This window comes from Bombyx mandarina, chromosome 04 (assembly GCF_030267445.1).
Source record: "Bombyx mandarina strain Sakado chromosome 04, ASM3026744v2".
NCBI lineage: Eukaryota > Metazoa > Arthropoda > Insecta > Lepidoptera > Bombycidae > Bombyx > Bombyx mandarina.
This window is the reverse complement of record NC_143211.1, coordinates 1,718,219-1,730,821: the sequence shown is the minus strand read 5'-3', so window position 1 is coordinate 1,730,821 and position 12,603 is coordinate 1,718,219. Positions and strand designations below refer to the sequence as shown.

General features: G+C 37.0%; 1 protein-coding gene across 2 annotated transcripts in view; it reads left to right on the top strand.

The window, feature by feature from the left end:
• The first annotated feature begins 4,141 nt into the window (after positions 1-4,141).
• LOC114241196 (adenylate kinase isoenzyme 5) overlaps positions 4,142-12,603 on the top strand; it is a 35,120-nt gene continuing 26,658 nt past the window's right edge. For both annotated transcript variants that reach the window (XM_028171976.2, XM_089740198.1), the window contains exons 1-4: positions 4,142-4,577; positions 6,704-6,862; positions 7,823-7,933; positions 10,415-10,557. In XM_028171976.2, coding sequence (XP_028027777.2) covers positions 4,556-4,577; positions 6,704-6,862; positions 7,823-7,933; positions 10,415-10,557 — 435 coding nt within the window. In that variant the 5' untranslated portion in view covers positions 4,142-4,555. The remainder of the gene's footprint in view (positions 4,578-6,703; positions 6,863-7,822; positions 7,934-10,414; positions 10,558-12,603) is intronic.

Sequence of the window (12,603 nt, the reverse complement as noted above, 5' to 3'; positions counted from 1 at the left end):
TTTGCGACATGAATCAGTGTGCTTAGTGCGAGTTTTTTAACGTTCTCGATAGCGTAAAAGTTAGCTCATATTTGTATGGAATGGGATCGTTTGTCTACGTTTGCCGCTAGGGGCGCTGTTCTAACTGCATACAACTTTGAGTTAACTTTTACGCTATCGAGAACGTTAAGAAACTCGCACTAAGCACACTGTTCCCGTTACACACAACTTAAGTTTCACATTATATTTTACTCTTGTCACGCCGTAAGGTTTTTTCTAGAAAAAGTGTTAATGAAGCTTTTAAATATGTAAAGTTTATAAAGTAGATGCATTTAGTAGGTATATAAGTAAACAAAGTGTTCTTCCATTTAACGAATAAGTAAGATTAATTAAGTACTCAGGTATTTCGTAGGATAATCGTGATATCAGTTTGAATTTAAAATTTTTATATGCTTTCCGCCATCTTTGTTTACGACGCGGGAAATCAATCCGTGGGATGGCGGTACTTACACACTACGGAAGGTAGAAGTAAGAAGCATCATCTTGTATAGGGGACAAGACGAAAAAATGTCAACCCACAAACAGCAAGTTATTGTTGGAAGACTCATCGAAATAGCGAAAGTGTAGGAAGTGGAACTAACATGAATACCTATAGCAGTTTTTTAAACAGAGTGAAGTATGCCGGATTGAAAAGTTTAATGTTTCGAGACTTGTGTACTTAAAAAATATACAATATTTATAATCTCAACTACTTATTTTTATTACTACTATTTACGTACAAAGCGTTTTTTTTTCTTAATTTAGTATCCTACTCTAATAGCATAAGATGCTGTTTTTTAAATGTTTCCACTTGCTACTGTGGCGCCACCTAAATTGGCTTCATTTCAGCGGACACTTTTTAAAACACTGAGTTGGTGCTCCTTATTTCTAACCTCTATATTACGCACCAACAACTTACGTACCTCTTGTGTTAGTGCGAACGCTCTGATGACGTCGTAGCTTGGCGTTGGACGTTTGCCGAAGCCCGGAGTGTCCGACCCGTACTACTAACATATGACGTCAAACAGGCGACGATAATTATGTTATTGGATCGATGTAGAGCTCTCTTAGAACGACACGATGTATGCCGGTTTTCGTGATTTGTGTATATGATCAAGAAATACTTGTAAAGAAAAACCTTTAGCGTTTAAAGCTTTACAAACATATTAACTGTAATATAATAAGAAAACAACATTTAAAACCCCTAATCTCGTTTTGAATTAATATTTTAAACAGTATTATTATACAATGCAAAACTGAACTACTCTTAAGAAAAAGGTTTTTTTTTAAACTAAAGAGTTTTTATGGTTTTAAATGCTAAAAGTTTTTACATCTTTACTGCTTAATCTCGTTGTTCGACTCCGATATCCGAAGGACAAGCTAGTGTTACGAATTTACCTTCTCTGAACTTGGTAAATGAACGAAAGATGCAACTGTAAAAAAATACATCATATAAGAAAACGTATTCCAAAATCTATCAACGATGTACATTATCTTAAATTAGTATATAGGCTGTAGAATATATGTATATAATGTTTAGCTAGTGTAGTTGAATTTTTTAAATACATACTAATATTAATATCATGGGAATTATTATGGGCGCATACTATCAATTTTTGGACATTTCTTCCGGAGAGGAAATGACTTCATAGAGCGCCTTGTCGTTCAGGGAAAAGTGGAAGGCACCAGACCGCGTGGAAGGTGGCCCATGCGATGGTCCGACCAAGTCAAGTTGGCGGCTGTTTGCATGAGTGTACCAGACTCACCACAAACCGGGAGGAGTGGCGATTGCTCGTGGCACATATGGTACATAATATCTGCCCACAGCAATGATACTGAATGACGGCCACGACCGCTCTGACAAGAGTGATACGACAAAGTAAAGGAAAATTAATATCGATTAATGATTTTTATTTAGTCGGAAGAGTTTTATTGAAATCTTCGTATGATCGTGATTGGAGGGGGCAGTGGTGAATTCGGAGGGGAGGAGTGGTCTTTAACATTCAACTATTCCATGAATTCCGAATATGCGACTACATTGTTGACATAAGTTTTGTTACCTCAAAAATTTAAGTGGAAGAATTATTTTGTTTTGAATTATGGATTATAATAATAATTCTAAAATAATATTCTGCAGTTTACGGTTTGTGTTTACAACGTGGCTTTTTCACAGGATTTATGATGTGAAACACAAGTGGAAACATGTATTTTCTATTGAGTTATAGTTTAAGAAAGTGCAAACTCACGCTTATAAGCATATTTATGCTTAACTTAGAAACATTTCTTGCTTGGATTGTGTTACTAAATACGTTGTAAGTCAAGAAACTTTGTTTATGTTTGATACGTACGGTCATTCGAGACCAGAAGCGCAACGAACTGACCTTCGAATTTACATTAAAACAACGATTAGCCACATGTGACGTCACGCGGTGTAGTAAGCGTTATAACGTAATAAATCGATTAGGTTTTATTTCAGTGATTTAATTGAGTTAACAACGTCCTTTATAATTATTAATTTTACTTTTGTTATTGGTGTTTTGCAGCCTATTTATTTTCTCATTTTAATTTCGAGAATAGAAAACTTATACCCTGTATATAAAATACTGTACCATATATTACCGTCCAAAAGGTGAACTCCGTTATTTACTTAAAATGATTAAGTATGATGATAACACGCATTATTTGAGCACAAGTTATGTTTTATTACAATGTGAGTTCAGCGAAAAAATATAACAAAATAATACACTAAAAATTAAAACGGTGATTACGTATTTTTAAGCTATTTTTACTACATACTATTTACTATTTTTTATTTGTCCTGATCGAAGGACTGATTTTTCATATTATAATGTCAATCTGCCGTTTATCATACGTAGATAATGTTTTTAAAATCACTTTCAATCTTCTGGACGGAAGTATATAATTAGTATGTATATATTATATTTTTTTATGAAATAATAGTATATTACGCCCCTTGGGAAGGAAAATAAGAAAAGCCTGAGATTTACTTTTTTACTTTCCAAGGACTGTATACTATTTTTTTGTCCGACAAAGGCGGAAAGCGGCAACTTGGCTTAGCGCAGCGGGACGTAAGTTGCCACTTTCCGCCCGGAGGGAAAAAAACATATATATCGACGCTTGAAAGGCAAACGTGACTAAGCGACAATGCGTGAACTTTACAGTAGACTAATTTAAAGTTGAAATACCTGAAAAAAAATCTATTTCAACGAATCTAGCTGTAGGATCGAAATGATTTTAATATACCTAGGAATATATTTTTTTTTGCGCATCGGATATGGTTATTGCCTATCATTTATGTACAAAGCAGTTATTGTCGCTTAGTCACGTTTGCCTTTCAAGCGTCGATATGTATTAATTCAACTTGCATTAATTTTACGTTAAATGAAATTTAAAAAAATCGATTGACAAATAAAGTTTGAAGGTAGATCGAGTTGTATTTTAGAAAGAAAAAAAAATGAGACTGCGATATTGAAGTTGACATAAAATTTTATTTTATGTAAAGCGTTCGTAATGATACGTTAATTCTTGTTCTTATGTCATATCTAACTAAGACACTAGTCTTAGTTTAATGGTCGAATATCTCCATATAATGAAGATTTGTACTTACATTGAAGAATCTCAACATGAACTGTTTGTTACATGAAATGTATGAAAAATAAAAACTTTTTGAGAGACGACTTTGTTTCTTTACTATGTCCTCAAAATCGATACGCGACTTAGAAAATGTGGGACAGAATAATTCCGTTCGAAATTTATAATTCAACAAATTATAATTACAAACTAGTTTTGTACGTCGAAATACAGTTTATTAATTATTGGTAACACTTGTAACTTACCTGTTCCACTTTTAAATTTCCTAAACTCACAATTATCCGTTGAATAATATATGTTCGAATTGTACCTTAAGAATTGTCGTGGCCTTAATAGCTTACCCGTACAACATCCCCCAGTGTTGCAAGCCTTGCATTTTGTATCATAATTACTCACGCAGTCTCATTGAGACACTTGAATTATTCAATTGAACGTCTTTCTCGCTCGCACCAATTAAATTCGCGACTTTGCGCTGAGACAGAAAACATGTTTTGGTCAGAACGTAATAGATTGTTTTTCAGTCGTCAATTGGATGCGAGAGCGAGCGGTCGGCCCGCGATGTCATTTAGATTCAAGCCACTCGCAGAAATGCTGTCGCGTCGACACAACTTCCGAATAACCAGAAAATATTCGAGTCGCAAATATTAAAATGAGTTAATTAATAATATGTCAAACTGGTGTTTTAAGTTTAGTTTGATTTTGGTGTTCGTTTTCGAAGGTCGTGTCCTTCAATCGATAAACTATTAATTGCCGCGTGTGATTGTCCGTCGCTGGCAGACAACGGAACTACGAGTTTTCGATACATATTCATACTGTGCCAATTAGTTTTCTTACATATTTTTTTTTAAATCGAAGTAGAAAACGATATATATCTACTTTTGTATGTGGAAAAGAACTTTATTATTAATTCGTATCTTCATGGAATATGGGCATCTGTTTAGACACAGGTGAGTGCACGAAGAAATAAACAACATTAATATAATACTCGTATTACAATAATCGATCAAAAAAAAATTTTTGTTTTTTTTTGTGTGGATGAGCTCACAGCCCACCTGGTGTTAAGTGGTTACTGGAGCCCATAGATATCTACAACGTAAATTCGCCACACACCTTGAGATATAAGTTCTAAGGTCTCAAGTATAGTTACAACGGCTGCCCCGGCCTTCAAACCGAAACGCATTACTGTTTCACGGCAGAAATAGGCGGGGTGGTGGTACCTACCCATGCGCACTCACAAGAGGTCCTACCACCAGTATGAAAATAATTCGAAGTAAATAAACCGCCAAAATTCATACCCCACGTTGGGCGCCAATTAACTTCACTAGGGTTATAAGTAGTTATAACGCAACATTTTTTTTCACGAATATAAGAATATTTAATAGTTATTGGTATAAATATTGAGTTTAAACAAGAGAACCGTTTTAGTTCTTTTACTTCAGGCACTTATATGCGTTTTTAATTATTCTCGAAAGCATTGTCCAAATGATTAGTTCACCTAGGCGAGATGTGTTATAATAATATGAAACTAATTAAAACTACATCAGCATTCGTCGCAAACGGAATTACTAATTCAAATTATATATATTGTTATCCTATGAATATATATGTGTTATAATAATATTTTACTGTCATCTGTTCTGCAGATATTCAAATAAATAGAATGTTTGTATTACGATGTTAAATTTGTTGAAAATAACGTTGAAAGATTTTGTGAACAGTTCCCGCGATAGATAGGTATATCACTAATTATTTGACCATTTATCAGAAGCCCATTTCTATTCGATATAACGATTAATCAAAATACATATGACCTTGCCAAATAAAATAAAGTATTTTGAAATAAAAATCATCTTCCTCACATCGACATGAATATTCAAATTATTATCCACTAGCCATTAACCGCTAATTGTTGAGCAGCAAAGAAAGTCATGCGATTAACACAATTGCATTATAATGACGACTTTTAATTTACACATTGTTTGTTTAAAAATGCGATGATAAAGCTTAAAAGCAAAAAAAATCATAACTAGAAATATATTTGAGTGAGGATCGACTCACTGACAAAGGTAGCGACACCGGAAAAGTGCAGTGTATGGATTTCTAATTTCCACTTGTCTTAAGCTAGTCCAACAAAAAGGCATACTGCGAAAGTTGTTAAACTCAAATACGGTATGTTTTTTTTTTATTGCTTAAAAGGGTGGACGACCTCACAGACCACCTGGTGTTAAGTGGTTACTGGAGCCCATAGACATCTACAACGTAAATGCGCCACCCACCTTGAGATATGATTTACTGGTGGTAGGACCTCTTGTGAGTCCGCACGGGTAGGTACCACCGCCCCGCCTATTTCTGCCGTGAAGCAGTAATGCGTTTGGTTTGAAGGGTGGGGCAGCCGTTGTGACTATACTGAGACCTTAGAACTATATCTCAAGGTGTGTGGCGCATTTACGTTGTAGATGTCTATGGGCTCCAGTAACCACTTAACACCAGGTGGGCTGTGAGCTCGTCCACATATCTAAGCAATAAAAAACAAAAAAAAAGATATAAGTTCTAAGGTCTCAGTATAGTTACAACGGCTGCCCCGCCCTTCAAACCGAAACGCATTACTGCTTCACGGCAGAGATAGGCGGGGTGGTGGTACCTACCCGCGCGGACTCCTAATAGGTCCTACCACTAGTATAGTATGTACGTACATAATGCCCAGCTTGGTCAACGGTGTCTCCGTTACTGATGTGGAAATACTGTTATCGGCGTGGATGTCGACTTCGCGACGCGGGTGTAAAATCTATACTAATATATAAATGTACAGTGGTTTTCACGGATGTTCCGTTATAACTACCGAACCATGCATCCGATTGACTTGAAACTTGGTATCCATGTAGGAAATACATGTACTTAATGGATAGGCTAATATTTATATGAGTGTTAGATTCTCTACACCAGTTGCGGGGGTGTTAATGATGAAAATCTGTGTGGGGGTGAGAAATAGTAATGTTAATTTTAAATGCCCAGCGAAGCGGACGGGTACAGCTAGTCTCTTATAATTCGCTAATTCAACTCTGTTACAATCCAGAACAAAATAATGAGGAGTTGGAGACAACAGGCGGTGAACGCAGTCGTGGGACGAGCGCATGGGCAGGGCGCGCCACTCCACCCGCCGCCGCTTTCCCCATGCAGAATTCAAGTCACGTCAAGTTCGAACCACCGAGTGTTCCAGTTATATTTATATTGGGTGAGAATATCCTCGAAATTGAGCACCAAAGCCACCAGTACCGCGACAAGGGCTATTCTTATTCTTCTGCTTTTAATGATCATAAGAGCTCACGCACTTATCAGTTAGTAAAAAGTGGTTGCCGAAGTTCATATAACCTGAATGTCGTCACCCACCTTGATTCGTGAAACCGAAGTCTCCACTATATCTTATAAAATTTTATCCCACTCTTCTAACTGGAGCAGATGAGTACTTCGTCGCAGGAATGAGCAGAATTATGGTACATATCTAAACGGAATAAATGACCATCCACATTAAGAAACTCGCAGTGAATGATAGAGTTTTCTTTGAGAAAGAGGTGCGGACGATACCCCCTTATCATGGCATCACAAAGCCGCCGTGACCCTAAATATGTGTTTTCGGATCATCTCGATCTACTTTCAGTACTTTTAGGCATTTCAAGCACCGGTCACCGTCCTCGTCAAACTCTTCGAATGTGGCGAATATTTCGATATGTAAACTAGCAGACACAGTCCACTGAGTTTCTAGCCCGATCTTCTCAGTGGGTTGCGATTCAGGACCGGTGGTAGATTCAGTAAAGCACTGCTTTTTCTAGGACTAGTGATAGCAAATTCTCCCAGGTTGAGCCCTATGTCCTCACCAACGAAACCGTCTCTAATTGGAATAGTTCCTCGAGACTACCAGTGATTAGATAGGATAATGCAGGGTCAGTAGCACCAGTGGCATGCGACGAAAAAAGTTGGTGGCTTGAGTTACTTCACTTATCTACGTCATAAGTCATAAGCAAGTAGGAAGTTCAAACTACTGACGTCCAGTTAATTTTTTGAAGAGAAGCTCAAAGCGAAGACTGGTTCCTTGCTCGCCCACCTATTCTGGTAAAACTGGAAAGGCCTCCAGGCCACCAGTAATCTCTCAAACATAAAAAAAAAACACAAATTTAATCAATTTATGTTTTGTTAGGAGGACCAGGTAGCGGGAAGGTGACCCACTGCGATAACTTGATGCAGGAGCGCCGCGGTGTCGTCCACATCAACATGACAGACCTCTTGCAGCAATATGCTATCGGAAACGGTAATTATATTAGCATCGTTTGACACAGAAATCTAAATATTCTTCCTCTCGATCTACTGATTCATTATGTAAAAGAGCCGTGAGTTATAGGCAGCTATATTACTCACATTAATACCGACACCATAGTCCACAATACTCTATACTCTGCGACAGATAGGTACAAATGGAGCCGAGTAATTCACAGCAAACTCTTGTTATTTTTGGTGGTCACGACCCTCGGTATTGAGAAAACTGAAGCCAGGAGAAGGCCGAGTAGGCAGCTATGGACCTGGTATTCCTGATAACCATAAGTGTCGTTAAATCTTCATCATCGCGTGCATCACATCATGCCTCCAAATCAATCTTTCTTGCATCCTTTTTTTGCATAAAGTTTATAAAACATAAAATCGCCTCTTATATTGTGTTGGGTATTGTAATGGTATTTTGGGAATTTCTGAAAATGTTGAGACAATGCTTGAGGCAGCGACTCTCAGGGATAAAGTCAGAAAATTAAAAGTTTGGTTCAGACGGATCGTGAAAACAACTACATATATGCTGAAATCCGCAATGAAAAATGAACACTTAAAAAGACGTTGCATCAATCACTTGGACGGTGATAATAAGGTTTGAAACTAGACGGGGCCAACAAAAATTTAGTCAGAGAAGTGGCTAATTCTAACAAATAAAAGTAATGAAGGACAGAGAAAGAAAACATATGCAAGATTGACCGTAAAAACCAACTTTACCATGTTTAAATTGCAGTTATATTCAAACCTTGATATTAGTACTCGTAACATCAACACTAACATGGAATATTAAAATTTATGACAACATTCTTAACATGTAACCTTCGCAATGAACACGAAATGCATTTTGTTATCGTAATAATTAGCTGGTTAACTTTACGGTACTTCTAATGGCTTTTACTACGTTTTCATTGACTTTCTTTACTTCTGTCATTTCGAATGGATTCCTGTAATTGAATTTAACCTTTGCGATGAAAAAACAGCTGAGAATCTGATGAGAGATGAATAAAGCTAAGATCGTCTTAAAATCATTGCGTTTTTTTATGATTTACTTTTTTTGAGCCGAATCTTGTTTCCTCTTTCACGAAGGAAATCCTTAAAGGTTTTGTGGACTATAGAATTAGGTTGAACAAGGAACTTAATAAATAAACTCACGAGGATTGCACGTATAAATTTTTATTTTGGAAATTTTATAATTCGCGTACAATAGCACGGAATAAGACAAAGACAAATCAAAGATATTTCAAAATTCAAAATCAATGTTGCCACCACAACGACAACAATAAAAAGATTTGATAACAATTTGTTGCGTTGCCAACATAAGGAAGATAGATAAAGCTCTGAACGCCACTTTTCGGACTGTCCTTTCTGCTTAACAGGAGACAATGAAAGTCGAGATAGTCATTTAGAAAGATACTGAGAGATGACGTCGAGTCCAGCTGTACTACCATGCATCAAGGCTATTGAGAAGGAGAATGATTTTGGTAGGGTGTGTGATATGAACACGACCACTTCCATCTTATGACCTGTTTCGGCTCTGGAGCTCAATCCGATACACACAGATATTTTAATAACAATTGACTTCGTCGCAAATAGACAGGACCCTCATATGCGACTGCTCATATTATGCCCTGCCAATAGTAACTATATCCATTGATCTGGATACAACAAATTCGTATACCAACCTTGTAAGGCAAATAACAATCACTATTCGTGGGAACAAACATGTAGCTTTTTCACTATCGAACAATTATAGACTTGATCCGTTTCGAATAAGGTTTATTTTGAATCAGTATTAACCTGTTCAATAATGAAGAACTGTTTGTCCGGCTGCATGTAAAATTAGTTTACTAGCTGTAGAAAGCTTTTAATTTTACTGTAGTTTTCTTTAGGGCTGTCTCTATTTTTCGGCTACGTATAAAATATAAAAACTGCACTCCAATCTATCTCCTATCCAATCTATCTCCAGACTATACGGAGTTAGTTACGGATGACGTCGTCTTTTTATGTAGGTACACTGTGACCGGACTGCATTCGTTTTATATATATATTACAGACAGAGAAAAGAGAGCTGTCGTGAAAACACTTCCTTTTACGAACCGACACGTGATTGAGCGAAAGCAGCATAATGCATCATAAATCTATACATGTAAATAAAATTGGTGTGTCTGTTTTTAATATTGAAATAGCCGCTTTTTACTACATGCATATGAATATATATACGGTACCAACATACACCAAAATAATATTTTTTACAATTTTTGTCTGTCTGTCTGTCTGTCTGTTTGTTCCGACTATTCTCTGGAACGGCTGGACCGATTTTGACGGGGCTTTCACTGATAGGTAGCTGATGATATAAAGAGTAACTTAGGCTACTTTTTGTAGACTAGCTTCGCCTAGCGGCGTCACCTGCGGTACGAGCGCGACATCTGCGACTCATGAAAACAAACAAACTAGCCCAAAGCAATTGTTACAGACATGCAGGATTTCGGAACGCTATCCAGTAAGACGGTGACCGAAGTTCTGATGCTGGAAATGAAGATGGCTCCAACCGCGAAGACGTACCTCGTCTCCGGATACCCTCGGTCGATGCGCGACGTTGCCGAATATTCAGATAAGGTTGGCTCAGAATGTTTACCTAATTTATTTATCTAATGAATTGCTGTTCGTTAGTCTCGCTAAAACTCGAGAACGGCTGGACCGATTTCGCTAATTTTGGTCTTAAATTATTTGTGGAAGTCCAGAGAAGGTTTAAAAGGTTTAGATAAATATGAAAATGCTCGGAATTAAATAAAAATAACAATTTTGTTTTTCCATTGTTGTGTCCTCCGTCGGACGGACTCCTTTTGTTTGTTTTTACAAAAGTTTAGATATTTTACTTATCGATTGAGGCACTACGAAGTCTGCTGGGTCAGCAAGTTAATTATATATGTCTGTTAATTTGGTATTTGGAAAAGCAATTTTAGTTTAACAATTTAGTAGCCCCGGTAATCAACAAATTAAAGAGCGGACGGTTAGCGTGGACATGTGATGCGTAAGGAGAAGATGCATGTGACTGGGAGATGTATGGAAGTGGTAGTGCAAGGTAGAGGGGGAAGAGGTCAACTGAAGAAGACATGGATGGAGTGTGTGAATGACGATATGAGAGAGAGAGAGGAGTGAATGTTGAGATATCGGCTGATAGAAGAGAATTGAAGAGAAAAATTAGCTGTGCCGTCCTCACCTAGTGGGATAAGGTGCAGAAAAAGAAAAACAATTTTAGTTTCGAAGTTTAGGTACAATGTTTGACAACATTTTGAACTTTGAAGTCGTCATGGCTTAGTATATAAGACGCATACTTTACTGGTCCCACGCGATGCTTATAAACGTCTTGTGAGTCCGCACGTAGGTAGGTACCACCATCCTGCGTTGTCGATGTCTATAAGTTCCGGTAACCACTTAACACCAGACGGACCGTGAGCTTGTCCACGCATCAAACTAATAAAAAAATACCATTGTGCCGAAGTTCAAATTATGACACGCAGAAACCAATTGTTATAGGGCTTTAAGCAATAATATATAATACTAACGTCTATTTTCCTTTCATTATTCATCGAATGCACCTACTACCTCATATTCTGCATAAACATTAGTCAAGTGATAGAAAATGCCTTAGGCATTAAATCCGCCAATATACGATAATGCGCCTGAATCATGTTTTTAAAAAAAATCAAATTAATACGAATTGTAGGTCCATAATGAAGAAATAGCTTATTGTGTTCAAAAATAAAAAAAATCGAAAAGTTTATTAGTTATAATTTCGTATTTGCCGCGACGCAGTCACGCCTTCCGGCTTTAAGTGTGAGACGACAATCCTTACATAATTCAATTGAGGTCTAATATTTGAAGATAATTGACAGCATTATCATGCGTGAAAGACGATATGGGTAAGAGGGGAGTAAGCAAAGAAATAGTATATGATAGAGTGTGGAAGGAGAAAACATGAGAATGATGATGACTAAATTATCATGCCTATAAACCCCGGAAACAAGCTGGTGAGCTCAACAGCTCAACAACAACACAACAGCTAAAACAAAAACAAAAAACGCTTGATCTAAAATATATTACGTTAAAAACTCCCCACACGCACACACCAAACAATTTACTTGACAAGTAATACCTAAGTCGCCTTGACATGAATGTCCGTTTTTTGTCGAAACATCTTCTTCGTATCGATTAATTTTTGTAGACGTATGTGTACTCAGTACCACGTGTGTGTGTCGTGTATTAACTAAAATATCGTTTGTAGATTTCGGGAAAATTTCGCCGGTTTTTTTTCCTGTGTAATACCATGAAGGCATCATTGTTTGCGGCTGTTCCAGTTCCACTGGCTTCAGGCTCCTAATTCGAGAAGTACCTATATATTCATCATTTGCCGTATTTATAATTAAAAACGAACTAAAATGTTCAGACTTGATGAAATAATACAGAATTAATCAGGCGTTTGTTAAAAGTGACGGAACAGCTGTTAAACAAAACGAATGAGGAATCGACATCATATTCGAAATCGATGGTGACATTTACGTTGTGATGTCAATTGACTTCTTTGACCGTTTAGTAACAAACGAACCGTAAATGTAGGCTCATTTGTCACATGCTGCGCTGTCTGGTTGCAGTGTTTACCAC